The sequence below is a fragment of the Podarcis melisellensis genome, assembly GCF_964234715.1.
Source record: "Podarcis melisellensis genome assembly, chromosome: 14".
In the NCBI taxonomy this organism is placed as follows: domain Eukaryota; kingdom Metazoa; phylum Chordata; class Lepidosauria; order Squamata; family Lacertidae; genus Podarcis; species Podarcis melisellensis.
The window spans coordinates 28849947-28873768 of record NC_138546.1 but is presented as its reverse complement, the minus strand read 5'-3'; the positions used below and the strand labels follow the sequence as shown (position 1 = coordinate 28873768).

The following is a 23822-nucleotide window of genomic DNA, read 5'->3' as shown; positions in this document are numbered from 1 at the left end:
TCCCACCCCCATAGTCTCAAACTGCATCTGTGCACAACCAATCTCTGTCCTGCTCTTTTCATTTCTCTGTGCGTTTTCTGAGATTAGGAGAGAGGGGAGCTGGATGCAGCAGGAGGGGGAGACTTCCTGGATTCTTCAGCAGCTTCTTGACACCCCCTCCTTTTCTCCTGCCTCTGTTTCAGCCTCAGAGTCTGAACTGCACTCTGCCACAGACTCCTCCTGCTCACTAAACCCTGTTTCTGACATAGCCTCCCCCTCTAACCACTCACAGTCGTCCCGGCACCTTGGCTCTGAGCCTTCCTCCCCCGGGAGTTCCCCAGCTGGTGCCTCCCACCACTCCTCTGCATCCAGCCAATCCATGACGCCTAGGTTGGCATCATGGTCAACCAGGAACAGCCAGTGCTTCTAAGATCCCATCTCCCCCACATGTTGAAAACAGTTGCTCTTATTTGGGGGAAGTGCGTGGCGCTGTGGGTTAAACCACAGAGCCTAGGACTTGCCAATCAGAAGTTCAGCGGTTCGAATCCCTGCAACGGGGTGAGCTCCAGTTGCTCGGTCCCTGCTCCTGCCAACCTAGCAGTTCGAAAGCACGTCAAAGTGCAAGTAGATAAATAGGTACCGCTCCGGCAAGAAGGTAAACGGCGTTTCCGTGCGCTGCTCTGGTTCGTCAGAAGCGGCTTAGTCATGCTGGCCACATGACCCGGAAGCTATACGCCGGCTCCCTCGGCCAATAAAGTGAGATGAGCACTGCAACCCCAGTCGGCCACGACTGGACCTAATGGTCAGGGGTCCCTTTACTATGTACTTTAAATATACACAGTCTTGAGTATGGATTTGTCATCTGTACCAGGGGGCATGTTTGTAACATGAGTTCTATTTGGCACTCTTCAAGCTGGCATCCAACAGGGGAAAGGTCGTAACAGAAGTCCACTGTGTTACAAGGCCTATGGAAGGCAGCCAAGCTGATACGTCTGGGTTTGGTGAGGCTTAGCACGATCCTATTAATCGCCAGAGCCACAAGATCTTGCAGGTGGGAGGTTGTGTGTGTGTGTGTATGTGAGAGAGAATGGATAAAAAGTCCATTGTTCTGGAACAAAGGACAGTGAAAAGGGTTGCTACGTCTGCAACCAGATGCTGTGACAACAAGCTCTTTATGAACAAGCTACAAAAGTTTCTACAAAGCACTCCTTGATTACATGTAGTAAAATATTTGTTATCTAAGCAGCCCAGACTCAACATCCCTCCGACAGATCCAAAGGTAGTAGCCCTGTGAGTTTCATAAAGCAAACACACAAAGGGAGAGAATTTCTTGCGGCACCTTGAAGGCTAACGGATTTCTCGTTAGTGTTATCTGGAAATCTGATAAGACTTTGTGCACCCCTGCTCAGGATATAATTAATGTGTTCTTTGTCCATGAGATTCAATGTAACTTTGCCTGGAAATCTCTCTGTTATGGAGAAAGCTCAGCTCATTTTCAAGTAAAAATATTATTATTATTATTATTATTATTATTATTATTATTATTATTATTATTATTATTATTATGCCATCCATCTGGCTGGGTTGCCCCAGCCATCTTGGGTGGCTTCCAGCAAAATATAAAAACACAATAAACCATAAAACAGCAAAAACTTTCCTCTACCGGGCTGCCTTCAGATGTCTTCTGAAAGTCAGATAGTTGTTTATCTGACTCAGTGTGCCACGACTGAGAAGGCCCTCTGCCTGGTTCCCTGCAACCTTACATCTTCCAGTGAGGAAACTGTCAAAAGCCCCCCAAAGCTGGATTTAAATGTCTGGGCTGAACAATGGGGGTGGAGACACTCCTTCAGGTATACAGGGCTAAGGCCATTTAGGGTCTTAAAGGTCAACACCAGGGGGTCAGCAAACTTTTTCAGCAGGGGGCTGGTCCACTGTCCCTCAGACCTTGTGAGGGGGGGCAGACTATTTCTTATTATTTTAAAAAAGAATGGATTCCTACGCCCCACAAATAACCCAGAGATGCATTTTAAGTAAAAGGACACATTCTACCTATGTAAAAGCACGCTGATTCCTGGACTGTCCACGGGCCAGATTAGAAGGCGATTGGGCCGCATCTGGCCCCCAGGCCTTAGTTTGCCTAACCATGGTTAACACCAACACTTTGCATTGTGCTCGGAGACGTACTTGGAGCCACTGTAGATCCTTAGGGACTGGTGTCATATGGTCCCAGTGGCAGCTCCCAGTCACCAGTCTAGCTGCCGCATTCTGGATTAGTTTTAGTTTCTGAGTCGCCTTCAAAGGTACCCCCATATAGAGGGCATTGCAGTAGTCCAAGCGGGAGATAACCAGAGCATGCACCACTCTGGAGAGGCCATCACCACTTTTGGAACCTGCCCTTTATTCAGCATCTGCCATGAACAGAAGAGAAGCAGCAGGCTGTATTTAGGACAGGAAGTTGTTGTTGAGAATGGGAAGAAGAGCCAACTCATGCGTCCCATTATTGGGCTGCAAGGCAATTTTCAAGGGAAAGAAGGAGAAAGGGTGCTGCTCAGTGGCACAGCATCTGTGTTGCATAGAGAAGAACCTGGGTTCAACCCTCAACTTCTCTTGTCTGAAATGCCAGTCATTGTAGACAATGCCAAGTTAAATGCATTGCGTGCAAAACGTCGCAAATTCAATCCCCAGCATCTCCAGTTAAGGCTGGGAAGGACTCCCTGCTGGACAACCCAGAGAGCTGCTGCCAGTCAGTGTAAGCACTACTGAGCTAGACCAACCAATGGCCTGATTTGGTATAAGGCAATGTCCTATGCTGTGAACAAATAACACTTCTGGGCAATGTCCAAACCATACATTCAAGGAACTAGGATACCACGTTAAAGTCATGGCTTTCCTCAAAGAATTGTGGTAGTTTGTTAAGGGTGCTGGGGGACCATTATTCCCCTCCCAAACAATTCCCAGAATTCCCTGGGTAGAGGGGCTGGCTGCATCAAGCTCCCTGAATCTGCTGGCACTGAATCCCACCCGAAACTAGCGAGAGCCTGGAAGAGCCCCAAATTCAATCATAATCCAGCCGCACGAGCTACTTAGTGATTAAGGCAGTGGTTTTCTGCAAACATTATGTCCTGCATCACTCAGCATATTGCTCAGCTCTCCGTGGAAGGTGAAAAGGGCATCGCTGAATTCTTCAGAGCTCCGTCTTGCTCATTTAGCTGAGGGCAGCCGGAATAATCTTCCCCGACAGGCCTTGAAAATATATTGCAACACCCACTTCTTCCTCTGCTACTATTACTGCTGGGGCAGCGTGGTGAGTGAGGGGTGTGTGGGGGGGGGGGCAGAGGCCTTTAAAGGCTGGAGGAAAAGCCGAGAGAACGGTGAACGGATTCCAGGGTTTGAGCAAACAAACAGAAAAAGCTGATTCTACAAGCCTAAAGTCTACCCTTCCCTACTTTCGGGCAGACTCTGCCAGCACTTCTGCTACCCGTGCAGCTACCTCAGGGCTTGGGGGACCATGTGGAGCCAGAGGGCCAGATTCCTTTGCAGGCATCTTTCTGGGGGCCGGATGCAAGTGGTAGGCAGGGCCAGAAGCAAAGGTAGGTGGAGCAACAGTTGCAACACTTCCTTTTCGTCCAATGGAGAAAAGCCTTTACGGTGGTACCTCGGGTTACATACGCTTCAGGTTACATACGCTTCAGGTCACACACTCCGCTAACCCAGAAATAGTGCTTCAGGTTAAGAACTTTGCTTCAGGATAAGAACAGAAATCGTGCTCTGGCGGCGCAGCGGCAACAGGAGGCCCCATTAGCTAAAGTGGTGCATCAAGTTAAGAACAGTTTCAGGTTAAGAACAGACCTCTGGAACGAATTAAGTACTTAACCCGAGGTACCACTGTATAGCTCTGTGGTTCCAGTCTCTGTAATTCATTCTGTAATGCCTGTTTATTCTGCTTCCATGTCACCTGAAATGTCTTCCACATTTTCCTCTGCTGCAATGAACCTTTTTTTTTCAAAGGAAGCCTTAAAAACCTCTTTCTGCCCTTAGTCCTATAGGACAACAGCAACTGAATGACCTGTCAGTGGTGTGCAAACATCATGCAAAATGGAGAAGGTCACAGTTCAGGGGTAGAGCATCTGCTTTGCATGCAGAAAGTCTCAGGATTCAGTCCCTGATGGCATCTCCAGGTAGGGATGGGAGAGGGAGATCGCCCCCCCCCGAAACCCTGGAGTGCAACGGACAGTCAGTGTAGACAATACAGATCTAGACAGACCAGTATTTATATACCCTCCTTCATCCGTAGATCTCAGGGTGGTTCGCAACATAAAAACAAAAGTTAAAAACACAAAATACATAATAAAAGCAGGAAGTAGGAACCACAAGGGACACGGGTGTCACTGTGGGTTAAACCGCAGAGCCTAGGACTTGCCGATCAGAAGGTTGGCGGTTCAAATCCCTGCAACGGGGTGAGCTCCTGTTGCTCAGTCCCTGCTCCTGCCAACCTAGCAGTTCGAAAGCACGTCAAAAGTGCAATTAGATAAATAGGTACCACTCCAGCAGGAAGGTAAACAGCGTTTCCATGCGCTGCTCTGGTTCGCCAGAAGCGGCTTAGTCATGCTGGCCACATGACCTGGAAGCTGTATGCTGGCTCCCTCGGCCAATAAAGTGAGATGAGCGCCACAACCCCAGAGTCGGTCACGACTGGACCTAATGGTCAGGGGTCCCTTTACCTTTTAGGAACCACAAATCAGCAACCCCACTCCCCACATCCAGTGCTCCTTTCCTCTGCTCCTGGAATGAACAGAACCCAGAAAAGGAGAAGATACGCAGAGAAAGGCAGGCCTTTTGCGTGCCTCTTACAAGATGCTTTGCACTTCGGCACCAAGCAGACGGTACGTGCCTAGTACTTTAGATCAGTGTTTCCCAAACGTTTTTGGGCAACGGCACACCTGTTTACTGAAAAAAAATCTCGCGGCACACCACCATTAAAGCCCCGCCCCGTGACGTCAGCGCGCAGCGTCACGCCGGGAGGGACGCACAAAAGTGAAAGTTTTTTCCCTCCCCCTTGCTGGGGAACCTCCAAGCTTTGGGGGTGGGAGGAGGCAGCAGAGCGAGGGACTGAGGGACGGCGGCAACTGAGGCGGCGGCGGCTGAGGCAGAGCTGGGAAGGGGGTTTCCAGGGGACACGGCAGCTCCTCGAAAGGCTTCTCTCAGCTGCGCTCAATCCGCCTCGGAGAGGATTTCCCCTCCGGTCCCATGCGTTCGTTTGGGGCATCGCTCCGGCTGCTCCCTCTCCCGCCGCGCAGGAGCGATGCCTCTCTCTGGCTCTCCCTCCGCGCAGGCTGAGGGAGGGAGGGAGGGGCGCGTGTGACCCGTCTCTGCTGGGAGACCAAACCCAGCGAGGCAGAGTCGCGCGGAGGCGCCCAGGCAGCGCTGCCGGCTGCGAGGAGGAGCGCCAGGCAGCAGCAGGAGGCGCGGCCTCTCCTCGCCGCCGCCGCCCCGCCTCTCGCCGCCCGACTCGCCCGCCTCCCTCCAGGCATCTCGCGGCACACGAGGCAACGTCTCACGGCACACTCGTGTGCCGCGGAACACCGGTTGGGAAACACTGCTTTAGATCATAGCTATACCACTTTGAAAATAAACATAAGACTGCTTCTGATGGGCCTGCAAAATTAAGCACACAGACCTGCTGCATTCTGGAAAGGGTGAAGCTTTCAGCAGCCTCTCATGATGCAGTCTATTTGACTAGTCAGAAACTGTTACGACCAGCTGGCTTCAACCAATCTCATGCAAACCAGGCAGCTGATCTGACTGTATTGCTCTCGTTTGCCTCCCTGACTTGCCCGCTGCGTTCAGACCTCCGATAGCTATTAGCAAAATGACATGAAGTGGAGCAATTGCCAAAGACCCAGAGCGACGGTGCTGCAGTAAACGTTTTTCTCCCCCCCCCCTTTGTAATTTAATAAATACATCCGCTTAAGTGCCCCCGCAAAGCATAGACGGTGTTTCCATTAATTGATTACAGCCATGACTCTAAGTGAACTGTAACAATATTTATGTTTTCATTTAATTTTCTGGGTTAATGCTGCCACAAACAGAGATGTGGGCAACCTGAGCCCGGTCTACTAAGGAGCAGATATTCGGAAACAATGACTCCAGAGGAAGGGCAATGATTTAAAAGGCTTCAGGTTTTTCCTGGATCAATGACAGTGCGGCTGATACCACAACATCCTTGTCGATTTTTTGCCATTTAATCTTAAGAGGAATCGGTCTGAGATGGACAGAACACCTGCTGTTAAGAATATATATGGCACTTCTGGGAACAGTTCCTGGATGGCTAGTATTAATAACTCATTCATTTCTCACTAGTACATCCCTTTGTAGGGGCGGCATGGGGTAGGCAGGGAATGGAAGATGTAAGGCTTTACTAAATGACTCTCGTCTGGGATTAGTGAAAAATGTTGTTGAGTACTTTCCATGGAAAATAGATAAGGCTGTAACCAACTAAGGGGACGTTCAGATGTGGGGAATATTGTGTTGGTTTTCCTGACTATAAAGCTAATGTTTCTGTCCTGATTTCTAATGTTCCTTTCACAATGCGGCATCCGTTGTGTTGACAACCCTCCAGATCAACACAGGAAATTAAAAGGGAGACCCACCCTCTTCTCTTATTGAACTACAGTGGTACCTCAGGTTACATACACTTCAGGTTACAGACTCTGCTAACACAGAAATAGTACCTCGGGTTAAGAACTTTGCTTCAGGATGAGAACAGAAATCGCGTGGCGGTGGCGCGGCAGGCCCCATTAGCGAAAGTGGTGCTTCAGGTTAAGAACAGTTTCAGGTTAAGAACGGACCTCGGGAACAAATTAAGTACGTAACCAGAGGTACCACTGTGCAAATCATCCACCTGACATTACCAACACAGGGAAGATTGGACCAGGAACAGCTTGGCCACAATTCATGCATCGGTTACGTCAAGACTGGATTCCTGCATTGCACTCTGCATGGCGCTCCCCTTGCACTAGATCCGGAAGCTGCACTGGTTGGCAAGTTGCTACTGGGCTACCATTGGAACATAAAGCCCTTACCAACTGAGGACCAGTTTACCTGCAAGATCACCTTGCCCCATATTCTCCAGCTTGACCGCTTCAATCTAAGGAACTGACACTGTCACAAGTGCCACACAATACCCATTCTGTACTCGGGAGACCTTGGTCTTTTAAGTGTGGCAGCACAGACTTTGGAACTCCCTGCTTATTGACACCAGGTAGGTCCCTTCATTTTACTCATTTCGGCACCTGCTAAAAGATACTTTAGCTTAGGGAAGCCTATCAAGACACGTAGAGAATGCTGACATGTGTTGCAATCTGGTTTTTACCTTATTGTTGGTTTAAATTATTATTTTTCAATGTTTTACATAGTTGTTTTTAATTGTTTTTACTGATAATTTCATTGCTTTATTCTTTCTGTAAACAGCTTTGAGGGCTTTTTTCTTTTCTTTTACAATCAAGCTGCATATGAATTGTATGATATAAATAAATAAACCTCGACAGCATCTTAAAAAGCAGAGACATCACCTTGCGAACAAAGGTCCGTATAGTTAAAGCCATGGTTTTCCCAGTAGTGATGCATGGAAGTGAGAGCTGGACCATAAAGAAGGCTGATCGCCGAAGAATTGATGCTTTTGAATTATGGTGCTGGAGGAGACTCTTGAGAGTCCCATGGACTGCAAGAAGATCAAACCTATCCATTCTTAAGGAAATCAGCCCTGAGTGCTCACTGGAAGGGCAGATCGTGAAGCTGAGGCTCCAATATTTTGGCCACCTCATGAGAAGAGAAGACTCCCTGGGAAAGACCCTGATGCTGGGAAAGATCGAGGGCACAAGGAGAAGGGGATGACAGAGGACGAGATGGCTGGACAGTGTTCTCGAAGCTACCAGCATGAGTTTGACCAAACTGTGGGAGGCAGTGGAAGAGAGGAAAGCCTGGCGTGCTCTGGTCCATGGGGTCACGAAGAGTTGGACACGACTAAACGACTAAACAACAACAACAAATAAATAAACACAGGGCTTTGACAACCTGCATTGAGGGCTATGCTACTAGCCACAATGGCTGTGCTCTGCCTCCACAGCTGGAGGCAGCAGTGCTTCCAGATACCAGGAGGGGAGAGGGCTCTTGTGCTTTGTCCTGCTTGGGGCATCTGGTTGGCTCCTGTGAAAACAGCATGCTGGACTAGATTGTCTATTGGCCTGATCCAGCAGGCTCTTCTTGCGCTCTTGAAAAGAGACAAAATGATCCACGAGAAGTGCCAGGAAGCTGGGAGCTGCAGAGAGCTGAGGAATCACATACTGGTTTGAAACAAGCAGTCAAATCTCTGGTTTCAAGCCTTTTGTTTTCGTTTGGTGCTAAGGAAGATGTAGTGCCCATCAACAGCCGGAAAGGATGGCGCCTGCAAAAATCTGAATGTTCTGGCAGTTTGAACATCCTCTTCTGAGCTCGGAGAGGGAGGGGGGAATTTGGATTTGGTTTGACTCCAAAGCACTCCCCCACCCTTCCTTCCTGCTATTCCTATAAACAGTTGCTACAGCAACACTCTCTTGTGGCTGTCTCACAACGTTTACAGCACGTACTACAGAGCTTTCTACAGGGCCTGGCATCAATCCTTCTAATAGCAAACTCAGGTGGCGAGTGCTGACAGGACTGCCACAAAAATGGGGCCACGGAGGAACAAGCGGGAGGTATCTGCATGCCCAAGGGAACCCAAAGTTTTCAGAAGTAATTTTTTTTTTAATGTGGTAGCCAAATACCCCTGCCCCCCAAAAAAAACTCCACAGTCCAATGAGGACTGAGCATGCACCGTAGCCTTGGAACGTTGTGACAATTGGGGCAGGGGACAAAACAGCAGGGGGGAGACTGGTATATCCTGTTTGGAGGGCTGTAATATCTGAGCAGATCCATCCCTTGACCCAGACCAGGATTCTAGAATGCTCTGGGAATTCTGGAAGCAGGGACTCCAGTCTGTACTGTGAGCAATGAAAGCAATCTGAAATAAAGCTCTCCATTCAGCAAACATGGCCTCCGTCTATGTTCTGTGTCCCAGATGCCAAAAATCAATGGAGAGAATGGACCACAGAATGGATGGCTGGAGCCCTGAACTTTGTTTAGGAGGTAAAGATACATTGCCCCACCTTGACTCATCCAATGCAAAACAGGAAAGCCCTGGAACAAAATATACATTAGAAAGAAGGAACCAAAAAAAGACAGACAGACAGAAGGAACAAGGTGATGTGAAGGTCCTGTTCCCTGCAGGTGTCAATGTGCCAGCAAGTTCCCCATGGAGACCTTAGTCAGACTCCTGGAATCACATAGGATGGAAGTGATAAAGGTGATGCACAGCGAGCTCAATCTTGTTTTCCGACCCAGCCGTGTTCCTACTTGACCCACACATGTCATCACATATGGCAACAGGTGTGGGCAAATGGGCATGGAATGTGAGAAACGGTCTGTCAGGCCGTTCCTGAGCCCTGACCAAAAAGATAATCACACCCTTATATACTGCACACATCCCCGGCACTCTGTAGGAGAGGGCCCCCTGAAGACACCATCTCATCAGGAGGTCTGTTCCACACAATGTAGGAACTAGGCCTTTGGAGTTGTGGAACTTTTCTGTGCTGGAACCTCCTTTTCCTTATCTATCAGGCATCAGAGAATTGTAGAGTTGGAATGAGCCCCATGGGTCATCTAGTCCAACCCCCTGCAATGCAGGTATCACAGCTCAAGAATCCCTGGTCATCTAGTCTCTATTTAAAACCCTCCAGTGAAGGAGAATCCACCATCTTCTGAAGTAGCCTGTTCCACTTTTTTCTTCAGGCAAGCCTATTCGGACATGCAGGATACTGACACGTATCTTAATCTGGTTTTAGTTTATTGCTGATATTAATTACGGTATGCTTTGAATCCTTTAAATACTTGTTTTTAACAGTTCCCCTCACTCCCCGATAATTTCATTGCTTTAGTCTTCTTATAAACAGCTTTGAGGGTGCTGGGATCGTCTTCTCTTTTTTTTGTAAGCAATCAAGTGGTATATAAATTTTGTCAAATAATTAAAACAAATTAGAGGGACCACAAAGGCCAGCCAGTAGAGGCATTCTGTCTCTGATACTTCACCTAAGGTGAGATTGCAGTGCAGAAAGTTAAAAGGCAGAAACAGGGGAACAATCCAAGGGTTGCCAAGTCATCATCTGAGCCAACTGTGTTTTGGGACAAGAGGTATCATAGCTACCAGAAAGGACTAGTCGACAGAGGCTTCCCTTCCTGGCAGCCAGTCGCGATGGAGATCAAGGGAGAAAAGGGCAGGGCTGTGTATGCTGGCTGAACAATGAGGAGCTAGGCTGGGTTTATGTGAGGCCTTTGAGTGAGGCAGACAGAGCGCAAAAAAAAAAAAAAAAAAAAAAAACCCTTCTCCACTACCCCAGTGGTGAGAAAGGAAGCATTTCCCACAAATGAAAATGACAGTGGGAGCCCTTTTCCTGGATCCACGGTGCTCTAGGGGGATAACATTTGTTTTTAATTGTGTGTTGTTGTTTCCATCACAGAAGTGTTTGCTACCCTAGGCTCCTTTTAAGGGAAAGGTGGCATCTAGATTTAATTGAGTAGAATGAATGAATAAGTTGGCTGTCTGTGCCTGCCACTCACTCTGTCTCCAGCCTCTGCTGGGCTCCCTTGCTTTCTGCCCCACAAATCCCAAATGGGCCCCCAGCCACCATTGATGGAAAAGTTTAAGGCTGAACATGTCGAACCATCGTAAAGGATTCATCTTTGTTTTCCAAAGGTATGCCCCGCGGAGGACCTTAAGGTCCACAAATAACAACGAGGTCCCAAGCCACAAGGTGGTTAGATTGGTCTCAACTAGGGCCAGGGCCTTTTCAGTATTGGCCCCAACATGGTGTCACAAGAGACTAGGGCCCTGCGGGACTTGACATCTTTCTGCAGGGCCTGCAAGACAGAGCTGTTCCACCTGGCCTTTGGTTTGGCCTCAGTCTGATCCTTATGTTTCTCTCCTCTTATAGTTTTGATTTATGGGCTACTATTAAAATGAGGCTGCATTTTAAATTGCATTTTAACCCATATTTTAATAAACTGGTTTTTTGTTTGTTTGTTTGTCCCCTCCCCCCCCCATTATGTTTTATTGTAATTTTATTGGTGTTAGCCACCCTGAGCCCGGCTCTGACCGGGGAGGGCAGGGTATAAATAAAATTTTATTATTTATTATTATTATTATAAAGTGTCTGAGAAGGGCAGCCCAGCCTTCAAGATGCCCACTCTACCATATGACCCCCAGCCCTGACCACCTTCCCACAGGGGTCTTCTAATAGGTATGCATCCATGACTGCAGTTCAGGGTTTCATATACCTGTTTTCCAGCTCAGCCTTTAGTGAAGGTGGCTTATCCCTTCTGCTGTCAATTATTGGTGGCTTTGGGGCAGCAGTGGGATGTACTGTAAGTAGGGATAAGGGAGAAATCAGACTCAGTTTGCACTGAGAATGAAACCGACCTAATTTGCACTTTATGAAACCATACGGTAACCAAAGCACGACCATCTTTTGTAATCCTCCAAATCTGGCAATGCAGTTCTCAAGCGATGTGTATACAAAATGCACATACCGGGGTAAAGTGTCCAAAGAAATGGATATATTGAAAATAACATAGAAAAAAATGTTATAGTAGGGGAGATCACTTTGCAAAATATGTGGCTACTACAGCATTTACAGAAAATTATGCTAAAATGCAATTTTTTTATGAGGACTTTTGAAAAGAAATCACAAACTGATGTGAAAATACGGTCTAAAAGTTAAGATTGGAAACAAGAGGAACAGGGAAACTGAAATTGGCAGATTTTCTCATCGTTAAAGGTAGGCAGCCACCTATTCCTCAGTTTGATGAAAGATGCCAGGCAAAGCAACCTTCCCTATCTTAGCTCCTTGTAAATCATTGTTGACCTCTTATGATGTCCAGTTGGTGCTTCTGAATCTTTTGAATGACATTGGTACAAGCATCTGTGAAAAGTGTTGGTGTCTTCCTCTGTTATTTTACACAAGGACAACTTACAAGTCTTGGCTTGTGATCCCAAGGGCATATGGAAAACATATTACTTCCCACTAGGCAGAAACTAAACCTGAATATTCCAGCAACTGACTTAAGGCAATGAAAAGTGGGAGGAGGGAACCTTACTGCCTAGATAAGAAAGCCATAATTGGTAACTTTGAAGTAAAAAAAAAAAGGATCCATAAAAAAGTTAAGGGTGCTTTAGAGATTTCACTTGCAGAAAACATTAGAAAACATTAGGAGAATATCTTCCTAATTAACCACTCTCTCATTACACTTGTTAGCCCAAAAGGATTATTAACAGATCATCAGCTTTCTCTAATGCCAACAACCATGAATAAATAGAATGGTTATCTCTTTTCTGCCATTCTAATTACAAAAAAAATCATCAAATAGACGAGGCAAGAGGAGCTATTCATAATCTTTTTTCCTCTGCCACACCCTTAACTTCCCTATCCACCCACCAGTGGGGGACTTGGGTCCTAGGGTACCCTGTGCAAGGCCAAAATTTGCCCCACCATCCTCTCAAAGCCTTTCCAAAGGCAGGTAAGGAGGCACCCAGCTTTGGGAAAGAGATATGAGAGCCCTGTCTGGGTCCTAGAGCCCTCCCACCTCCTTCCCAAAGCTGGAAAAGTACTAACTAGACTTTAGGAACAAGAGGGAGGACTCCAGGACCCTGACGGAGCTTCATGCCTCCTTCTCAAAGTCCGGGACCTTGTTTTCTGGGCTTTGAGACAGCAGCTCCATGGCTCGGCACCCATTGCACAGCCCTAATCTGCTCCTACAGTCACTCACCATAGATACCCGCAAAATCCATCTGGTTTCAAGATGCCTTTATTTCCCCATCATAAATATTTTGCCATTGTGTTCCAAGATAACTAATTTTCAGAGCAACGAGCCAAGAGGCACAAACGTTTCTGCTGTGGGAATGGCAACTATTTCCTGGGGAAAGGTGAATGAAAACGGAGACCTAAGAAAAGACTATTTATGTATGTGACCACGGCTGCGCAGATGTTATTGGCCCAGAGATGGAAAGAAGATAAAGTCCCTACCAGAGAAGAATGGCAGATCAAGTTAATGGATTATGCCGAAATGGCTAAAATGACCGGAAGAATCAGAAACCAGGAAGACCAAAATTTATCTTAAAAACCATTGTAAACAGTTAAAATCATTAGTAGGACTGGAATATATCATTTGTAGTTTAATGGTGAATTTTGGATACAATGGAGAGGTAAAAGATTTGGATTATTATAAAAGATGCAGGAGGAAATGATTAACAATAGGACCCACAAAGGGGAATCCAGGAGATTTCTTTGGACTCTTGTTTGTATGTTGGATACATGACTGTAAAATTTTAATCTGAAAAACCAAATAAATAAATTTATTTAAAAAAAGAAAATTGAGATCTAAACTAGTCATCAGGAAAGAGGAAGGTGCTGTAGAGGTTTATTCTTAAGAACGTAAGAATAGCCCTGTTGCATCAGGGCCCTCTGGCCCAGAACCCCATTCTCATGGTGGCCCACCCAGTTACCTGTGGGAAACCTGTAAGAAGGGCCCATGAACAAGACACCTCCTCCTCCTGTAGCCTCCAGCAACTGGAACCCAGAAGCATTACTGCCTCTGAACATGGAGGCAGAGCATGGCCATCATGGGTAGTCCCCATAGATAGCCTTCTCCTCCACAAATCTGTTCAACCCTCTCTTAAAGCCATCCAAGTTGGTGGCCTTCACTGTCTTCTGTGGGACTGAGTTACATATTTTATGTGCTGTGTGAAGAAGTTCATTCTTTTATAGATCCTCAGTCCTCCAACATTGGATGTCCATCAAATAATAATATAATGAGGAGGAGGATTCCCACCCAATGAACAAGAATTCAGAAGCAAGAAGGCACAATTCCAGATCTACCGAGAACAAAGTTAGTAAAGAGGACAAGAAACAGCCAAAAACGATACTCTGGAAAGCTCCACCACTTACCTATATACAGGGAAGAGTCTTTCCTTCTCACGTGGTCGTCGATGTAGGAAACTCCTAAAGGCTGTACAGGGGTGGCCCCAATCCCTAGGAGGACTTGAGCTCCAATGAGAAGCAAATACATCATGTTGGTGGCAGTTCTGTTCCTGCAGATAAGCTCCGGGTCTGGTCCCTCATCGCTGGCAGAGCCATTGACCACGCAAACATCCCTCCCTTCTGCGCCCCACCGAATCTCCCCGGATTCATATTCGTACTGATGGGTCAGGAATTCGGGCAGCGCTGAGAGGAGAGCCCCGAGAGCCATGACGATCCCTCCGCATCCTATCAAGCGAGGCCGGTGGCCCCGGGCACCAAAATAGCTGACAAAGAGGATGAGAGCCAAGTTCCCAATCTCAAAGCTGCTGGCGATCACACCCACGTCGGCACTCTGAAGGTTGAATCTCCGCTCCAAGGTGGTCAACACACTCACCTGTGAGGAAAGACAATGAGATTTAGCGTGCTTGTGTCCTGTTTTCTAACGTTCCTTTTGCATTGCAGTACCTGTTCAAATATGGAAAGGTGGTGTTTTTTACTCATATACTCACATGCCATGCTAATTTTCATTCACACCAGTGTGACACAACAACAAACATTGTTGGACAATGTGTTGGTGCTGACCTTTAAAGCCCTAAATGGCCTCGGCCCTGTATACCTGAAGGATTGTCTTCACCCACATCGTTCAGCCCAGACTCTGAGGTCCAGCTCTGAGGGCCTTCTGGTGGTTCCCTCACTGCGAGAAGTGAGGTTGCAGGGAACCAGGCAGAGGGCCTTCTTGGTAGTGGCGCCCACCCTGTGGAACTCCCTCCCATCAGATGTCAAGGAGATAAATAACTATACAACTTTTAGAAAACATCTGAAGGCTACGCTGTATCGGGAAGCTTTTAATGTCTGATATTTTATTATGTTTTTATATGTGTTGGAAACCACCAATAATAATAATAATAATAATAATAATAATAATAATAATAATACAACAATAGTAGCTCCCTCACACTTTCCACACATGCATGTTTCCGCTCCCCTGTGATTTCCCCATGAAAATGGCAGAAAAGAACCATATGCTGTTATAGCGCTCTGAATTTTGTCATTTCTGTGATTTTCCGTGGTAAGGGGGCTGCAAACAGGGTTTTTTTCCTGGAATCAAATAAAATGGGAATGGGCGCAAAAAATTGACAACATTCCATTAGTTTTCTGGAAGTGGCTTTTATGGCATGTGGAAGCTCAAATACAATGCAGAAACTGACAAGGAAACACGAGGGAAATGGAGTAAACGGCTGAGGGAATGCAGTTTCGGGGTCATCTTACTTAACACCTGACCCACCATATTCTGTTGCTGACAGGGGATAAGCTCTTTCGGCAGCTTTATTAGATTAATAGGCACACAGAAAATTGTTGCTCCTGAAAGGAGCAAATGCAGAAACTGTTCTGGAGAGAAATGTATATTCTGCAGCAAGCCTTTAAAAACATCCACACCAAAGACTTAAAACACACACACACGTACACCCCAAATAGTAAAGACCTTAAAAACAAAAAAGGACAGCCTTAGGAGAAAGGCAAAAAATAGTTAGGACCAGAGGCGATCAGAACCTCCTCAAAAAGCAGATGATGTTCTCTGTAGCTGGATTCTAAGAGATTCTGGCAGCCTCTGTCCTCTTAGATATGCCCTCAGTGAACATCAGAATGCTGAGAGGACATTAAAAGATCACTGGGCAGAAGAGAGAATAAGTATTACTGGACTCATATGGAAAAATTAAAGGGAAAAGCAATTTCTTGTATTCCTGAAGCCAGACAAAGCCAATGTAGTGACATACAGATGTTGTCATGTACAATTCCCATCATCCCTGACAATTGGCCACATTAGTTTGGTCCAACAGGAACAGCAGTCCAGAACCTCACCTGGGTGCCACCCCGGCTACTCTTGCCTCAAAGTAACTAAAATAAGCACCTCTATATTTCTCTTCCCACTAGCCGCCCCAGAGTGATTTACAATCCAATGAAAACATACACCCAAAATAGCAGCTGTTTGTTTATTCAAGTTTATATCCCTCCCTCCCAAAGGAGCCTAAGGTGGCCACTACAACATTTGCATATATAAAGAGCTAAAGCTTTTGCATATAAAAAACAGTATTAAAACAATGAGGTGTATACATAAATGACTTCTACATCTTGCTCAGCACTGTCTTCTCTGAACAGCTGTGAGTCTCCAAGGTCATAGGAAAAGAGAGGCCTTTATACACAACAGCTCCTTATTTCTTTTAACTGAAGGTGCTGAGAGTATAACCTGAGGCCTTCTGTGTGCCAAGCAGGTGTGCCACCACTGAGCCACGGGCGAGACATAGGAACATAAGAAACCGTGAGAATCTTGGTCCATCTAGCTCAGTCTTGCGGCGTGCAGTCAGTGGACTTGGGGGAACTAGGCTAGTTCCCTAAATGTTCCTGGAGAGCCAGTGTGGTGTAGTGGTTAAGAGCGGTGGACTCGTAATCTGGTGAACCGGGTTTGCTTCCCCACTCCTCCATATGCAGCTGCTGGGTGACCTTGGGCCAGTCACACTTCTTTGAAGTCTCTCAGCCCCACTCACCTCACAGAGTGTTTGTTGTGGGAGAGGAAGGGAAAGGAGAATGTTAGCCGCTTTGAGACTCCTTAGGGTAGTGATAAAGCGGGATATCTAATCCAAACTCTTCTTCTTCTTCTTCTTCTTGGTAAATTAGAGTATTAAAGTGTGTCCAACTCATTTGTATACGTTCATGTTTATATCACGATATTTATCACTCTGACGTGATAAATACTCTGTTCGAGAGATGTTCCCTTGGTTCATTTCCTGCGTGCAAATGCATTTTGTACAGCCCTGCTTTGGCTTCCACTTACGACAGATGAGTCATCAGCGGGAGCGGCTGGAGCCGAGGAACAGGAATAGTCTGTTGGACAAAATAACTACACGTGGTGTTTGGTGCTTTGCGTTTAACGTGTCTCCTTTTGTTCTGAAGGCAACACAGCACAGGTTTGTTTGTTTTTCCCCTGTAGCAACTAAAAGCGTGCAGTTTCAAGCATTCAAGTGAAGTGTGAAGTGACCAGAAAGACCATACCGTGTGTCTATACAGTGGTACCTCAGGTTACATATGCTTCAGGTTACATACGCTTCAGGTTACAGACTCCACTAACCCAGAAATAGTATATCGGGTTAAGAACTTTGCTTCAGGATGAGAAAAGAAATCGTGCAGTGGCAGTGCAGCGGCAGCAGGAGGCCCCATTAGCTAAAGTGGTGCTTCAGGTTAAGAACAGTTTCAGGTTAAGACCTCCAGAAGGAATTAAGTCCTTAACCCGAGGTACCACTGTACTTTAGTTAGAAAGTATGGAGAGGGACTCAGTTAAAGAAACATTTCCCTGCTTAGAGAATGCATCTGCGCATGTTCAGTCAGGCTGCAAGACTGTGCCAAGGCCAGCGCAACTTGGTGAAATGTGCATGCTCCCACAATGTTGTGCTTTGGACCTTCTTTGCGGCACATCTGTTCCCCTATGAAAAATTTCACCGCATGCCACCAGTGTACATCAAGTTCCTGGAGGGTAAGTCACCTTGAAAGAGCCAGGGATTTAATCTGGAACCTCTTGTATGCAAAGCAGGGTAAAGGGTATTAGGACTCCTCAAGGTCCTTAGAAGATTTCAGGGATGTTAGTTGTAAAGCTCTCATAGCATCATACGGAACTACCTTAGACCAAGTCAGAATATTGGTCTGTCTGGTTCAATATTGTCTACACTGACTGGCAATAGCTCCCCAGGATTTTGCAGGGTTATCTCCTAATTGGAGATGCTATGGATGTAAACTGGGACCTCCTGCATAGAAAGCAGATATTCTCTCAGTGGGCCATGGCCACTTCCCTGACTTCTCACCTCCAGTAGTTTGGCAGCAATTAAAACCTTCCTTCAGGTGAACTTGACAAAAAGGGATCTGCCAATTCTGACCTGTTTGTGGTTTCCTTATACAGTCCTAATACACCCCTCACTGGAAAATGATGAGGTTCGGTGTAATGCTTAGCCATTTTTCACTAGTGTAATAGTAGTGTTTCTGCCACTACAGTTTCCATTTAAAACAGCAGGCAGTGCAGAATAAGAAACATGTGAGCAAGAACTCTTGCTGTGCAGGGGACGAGGGGAACAAGACGACGTTTGTCTGGCTCACATTTTAATGTGGGTGCACCTAATTCCTGTAAAAATGCATTGAATGGAAACACAGTTATCCTCCAGAATTTGCACTCATCTGATTTTTGCGACGCAGTTCTCGAGATTTCAGAGTGAAACAGGTTTGGAAATAACGAAAAAAGTGAAATATCTGGGGGTGAACTTAACATCTAAGAATGTGAATTTATTTAAGGACAATTATGAAAAGTGTTGGACAGAAGTAAAGAAAGATCTAGAAATATGGTCTAGGTTGAGACTTTCCTTGTTAGGCCGAATTGCTGTTATTAAGATGAATGTATTGCCTAGAATGTTATTCTTATTTCAGACTTTACAGATTTTGGACAAGATGGACTGTTTCAAGAAGTGGCAGAAAGACATATCTAAATTTGTCTGGCAGGGCAAAAAGCCCAGAATAAAATTTAAGATTTTAACTGATGCAAAAGATAGAGGGGGCTTTGCCCTGCCAGACTTAAGACTCTACTATGAATCAGCAGCTTTTTGCTGGTTGGAACGCTGGTTACTTCTTGAAGACACAGACATTTTGGATTTGGAAGGGTATGATAATAACTTCGGTTGGCATGCATATTTATGGTATGACAAGGCAAAGGTGTATAAAAGTTTTAAAAACCATATTGTCAGGAAAGCATTATACAATGTTTGGATTCGATATAAAGATTTGTTGGAAAGTAAAACTCCCAGGTGGTTGTCACCAATGGAAGCTAAGGCGGTGAAAAAACTTAATATGGACTCTAAATGGCCAAAATACTGTGAAATCCTAGAACAAGATGGTGAGAAGCTTAAACTTCAGAGTTATGAGAAATTAAAGTTCAAAGTTCGAGATTGGTTACATTACCATCAGATAAATGAGACATTTAAGCAGGACAGGAAAATAGGATTTCAGAAGGAGAGGTCAAAATTAGAAACAGAATTGTTAGAACCCAATACTAAGAATTTGTCAAGAAAGTATAACTTGCTGTTGAAATGGAATACACAGGATGAAACGGTGAAATCAGCTATGATTAAATGGGCACAAGATATCGGTCATGACGTTATGTTTGCTGACTGGGAACAGTTATGGACCACTGGTGTTAAATTTACGGCATGTAATGCCTTAAAAGAAAACATAATGAAAATGATTTATAGGTGGTACATGACCCCAGTCAAGCTTGCAAAAATTTATCATTTGCCCAATAATAAATGCTGGAAATGTAATGAGACTGAAGGTACCTTTTACCACCTTTGGTGGACCTGCCCAAAGATTAAAGCCTTTTGGGAAATGATCTATAATGAAATTAAGAAAGTCCTTAAGTGGACTTTTCCTAAGAAACCTGAGGCTTTTCTCCTGGGCATGGTTGGCCAATTGGTGTCTAAGAAGGATAGGACATTTTTTATGTATGCTACCACAGCAGCAAGAATTCTTCTGGCAAAGTATTGGAAGATGCAAGAACTACCTACTCTGGAAGAATGGCAGACAAAGGTGACAGACTTCATGGGATTGGCAGAGATGACCGGCAGAATCCGCGACCAGGGGAAAGAGACAGTGGAAGAGGACTGGAAGTAATTTAAAATATATCTTAAAAATTGTTGTAAAATTGAGGAGTGTTGAGATGTCAAGGGGTAAGAAGCAGAGAATTACAGCTGTAACTAATAAGTTTAAGGAAATTTAATGAAAGGGATCTAATAGACAAATTGACTAAAGGGTTGCTAAAGAACTGCAAAATAAGGATGCAGCGAAAGGGAGGTATGGGGAAGTCGGAGGAAAGAAGGTGTATGAAAATAAGATTATGAAACTATATATGTTTAAATGTTTTGTATGTTTTTGTTTTGTGTCTTGTTTGTTTTTTATTATGTGTTTGAAAAATGAATAAAAATTATTATAAAAAAAAAGATTTTTGCGATGCAGTTCTCCAACACACACAGAGAGGTAGGTAGGTAGGTAGATAGAGATGATAGATAGATAGATGATAGATGATAGATAGATAGATGATAGATAGATAGATAGATAGATAGATAGATAGATAGATAGATAGATGATAGATAGATAGATAGATATAGATAGATGATAGATGATAGATAGATAGATGATGATAGATTAGATAGATAGATAGATAGATAGATAGATAGATAGATAGATAGATAGATAGATGATAGATAGATAGATAGATGATAGATGATAGATGATAGATAGATAGATGATAGATAGATAGATAGATAGATGATAGATAGATAGATATAGATAGATGATGATAGATAGATGATAGATAGATAGCTAGATAGATAGATAGATAGATAGATGATAGATAGATAGATAGATAGATGATAGATAGATAGATGATAGATGATAGATAGATAGATAGAGAGAGATAGATGATAGATAAAGATAGAGACAGCCTTGAATGTCTTTCTTCTTGTGAGACATTTGAGAATACAGAAAAGCCATACTTGAAAGCATCACTGCAAAATGCCTTCCTAGTACTTTGGAACACCCGGGATTGTCTTACATGACACAACCTACTCCTGAGTTTGTCTTTGCTCCATATCTCCTTGGAGACACTTCTTGGCAAGTAGAGAACACCAGTAATAACACTTCATACACAAAGAGCCTTGCGGTTTCTTCTGTGAGTGAGTGAAGGAGGGATGGCTTGCAAGTCAGGCAAGGGGAGGGATGAAGGTGCAAGGAGCATCCACTGCGAGGGTTCATCCACACGTCTGCTTGTTCCGTGCCTAGAAAGCAAGGGGCTGAGCAGTTTCCCACTTGTCCCACACTTTGAAGGCAGGAGTTCCAGCGGTTTTGCCCTTACCCTTCTGCTTTCCCCTGGGAAACCTGCTCTTTGGGGCTAAATTGGAACAGATCGCAATCCATGGAAAACCTGATGGCCATTCGTCCTGATTCAGCACCAAATCACAGGTTTTCTTGGGGGGAAAGCAGAGGGGTAAATGGAAGTGTGAAAAAGCCCTGAGGTTCAATGGCCCTCAGATCCATGCAGAACAGGCCACGTTTTTGCTGGCAGCATTTCTAGAGATGCAAGCAAGGACAGATGTGCAGCAATCCAGTTCAGAAAGCAGTGCAAAGGGGTTGAGAATAATTAGAAAAACAAACATTTCCCAGGGGTCTAACGTCAGAAATACTGTTTGTTTTGTAATGCAACTCCTTACAGAAAAGGAAAAGAAGGCACCTCTGAATCCAAACATCATCACAGCTATTTTTGAAAAAAACATATAATAGGGAACCATTTTCATTTATCGTTTTGCAAAGCGATTATGTATTTAGGAGATCTGCTTTAGGATCCTATCCCCCCAAAAAATTGTTCTCATTTTAACAAGCTTTGAGCACTGATTCTGTGAGAAGACCCCATCTCCCCTCCGCCGCCGCCCTCCCCAGTCCAGTTAAAGGAAACTGTGATATATTCCCTGCTAATGTCACAAACACTGACTTCCAATGTCAAAAGATAACTGTGCTCATCATCATCCCCACAGAAACAGCCTGATGGGTGAAAAGCTGCTGACCTCAGCATCCACCCAAAATATCCGCCTGTCACACAAAAATGGGATTTACCAAGTAAGAGACAGGGAAAGCCATGAAAGATTCAGACTCCAGACTCTTAGCTGACAGATTTGCAGAGAGCCAGTGTGGTACAGTGGTTAGAGTGTTGGACTAGGACCCAGGAGAGAGGGGTTCAAATCCTAATTTGCCCACAAAGCTCATTAAATGAGCTCAGGCCAGTTATTGCCTTCTTAACTTAACTTACCTTACAGGATTGTTGTGGGGATTAAATGAGGAGGGTTTGCCACATGGTTGGCAAAGGCTGATCTAGGGCGTCTCACAAAGGTCCAATCAATTTGTTGGATGGGGACAAGTGGTGGCACCACAGCTATGAAATGACCTGCTCCTGGAAGCATGCCTGGCACAGATAAGGCTGATATTTCGGTGGCATTTAAAACCTGCGTGATTAGTAATTTATTACTAATTAATGAGATTTATCATTAGATTTACAGCCCACCCTTCCCCAGGAATGGGTCGCAGCAATATGAAATACAGCATTTGAAACAGTTTAAACCAAAATACAAAACAGAGCGGGTTCTAAAATCTCTGTCTCTCTCGAATGTCCAGGGCCAGGGCATAAGGCAAAAGCTATATCATCATCATCATCAATAAAAAAAATGTACTGCCCTTCACCTGAAGATCACAGGGTTGGTCACAACGTAAAAATACAAAATGAAAACACAAATTACATAATAAAGTAAAATCAAAACAATAACCTCCCCCCCCAGACAGATTTAAAAGGCCATAGAATGTTAATCAGCCAAATGCCTGGTTGAAGAGAAATGTTTTTGCCTGACACCTAAATATATGTGCCAGGTGAGCCTCCCTGGGGAGGGCATTCCACAAATGGGGAGCCACCACTAAAAAGGCCTGTTCCCATGTGGCCACCCTGCAGACCTCTAGTGGGGGAAGCACCCAAAGAAGGACCTCAGATGATGGTCACACAGTATGGGTCAGTTCATATAGGGAGAGGCGGTCCTTGAGGTATATGCTGAAGATGCCAGGCCCACTGCTGTTGGGAAGGAACCCCACAACTTAGGGCCTGCCACTGAGAATGCCTTCTCCTGGGACGTCACTACCACTGAACTTCTGCCAATCTGAGCACCCGAGAAGGTCTGCAGGGAAGTTCGCCTGCAGCGGCTGCAATTCCTGTGCTGGAGTTTGCTCTTCTGTTTTCAGCTTATATCAGGAGTGCCTCTTGTTTTGTCTAGATTACCGTCTCAATTGCCATTTTAGATTGTTTTAAAATGATGGTGTAACCCAGCCTGGGGATCCATTAATGAAGGGCAGGTTAACAATGCCCTTAATAAAAACAAATATAAACAATGCGGGCAAGGAAGGAGGAGCTCAGCTGCAAGGAGGCAGCAACATGGAAAGGAGGTGCTGCTGCTGCCCCAGGATGCTTGATTAGTCTCCTCTGTTGCGAATAATTTGTAAAATAAATCCCCTCGGCAAATTAAGGTTCCATTTTGGAGCTAACAAACAACACCAATTTGCATCCGGAGTGCTTCTGACACATTTTAATTGCCAGATGTAAGAAAAGTTCATTCTCACTTGCTCCATATTTCCTGAAGATGAGCCTTTGTTCCCTAGAGTGCTGGGAATTCAAACTCCTGGGAACCAAATTTTGTACTTACAAGCATTATATAAGTTCTCTCTCTCTCTCTCCCTCTCTCTCTCTGACACACACAGACTTACCTGCCAAGCTGTTAAAAACACCACAAGTAATCTCTCTCTCCCACACATCTCACAGGCACACAGAGATGTAGGTGGTAAGAACAAAAGCTGCATCTTATTGAGAAGAAGATGAATTGGAATTCATTAACCCACCTGACATAGTTTTTAAAAGCCTAAGGAAGGAACATAGATGGTTTTAATAGACTAACCAATGTAAGAAGGGCACTATAGGGCAAGGCAAAAGGCCCATCTTATCCAGCCTCTGGTTCTCTCACTGGCCAACCAGACACCCCAATGGGAAGCCAAAAAACAGGACCCAAGAACAACAGCTTGCTCCCC

At 45.1% G+C, this 23822-nt stretch overlaps 1 protein-coding gene across 2 annotated transcripts in view; it reads right to left on the bottom strand.

Moving 5' to 3' along the window:
* The window catches only part of SLCO3A1 (solute carrier organic anion transporter family member 3A1), a 113488-nt gene that overhangs the window by 66264 nt on the left and 23402 nt on the right, over nt 1–23822 (bottom strand). For both annotated transcript variants that reach the window (XR_014162894.1, XM_081888536.1), the window contains exon 2: nt 14052–14517. Coding sequence is in view for 1 of the 2 variants with exons in the window: in XM_081888536.1 (XP_081744662.1) it covers nt 14052–14517 (466 nt within the window). In the remaining variant the exon portion in view is untranslated. The remainder of the gene's footprint in view (nt 1–14051; nt 14518–23822) is intronic.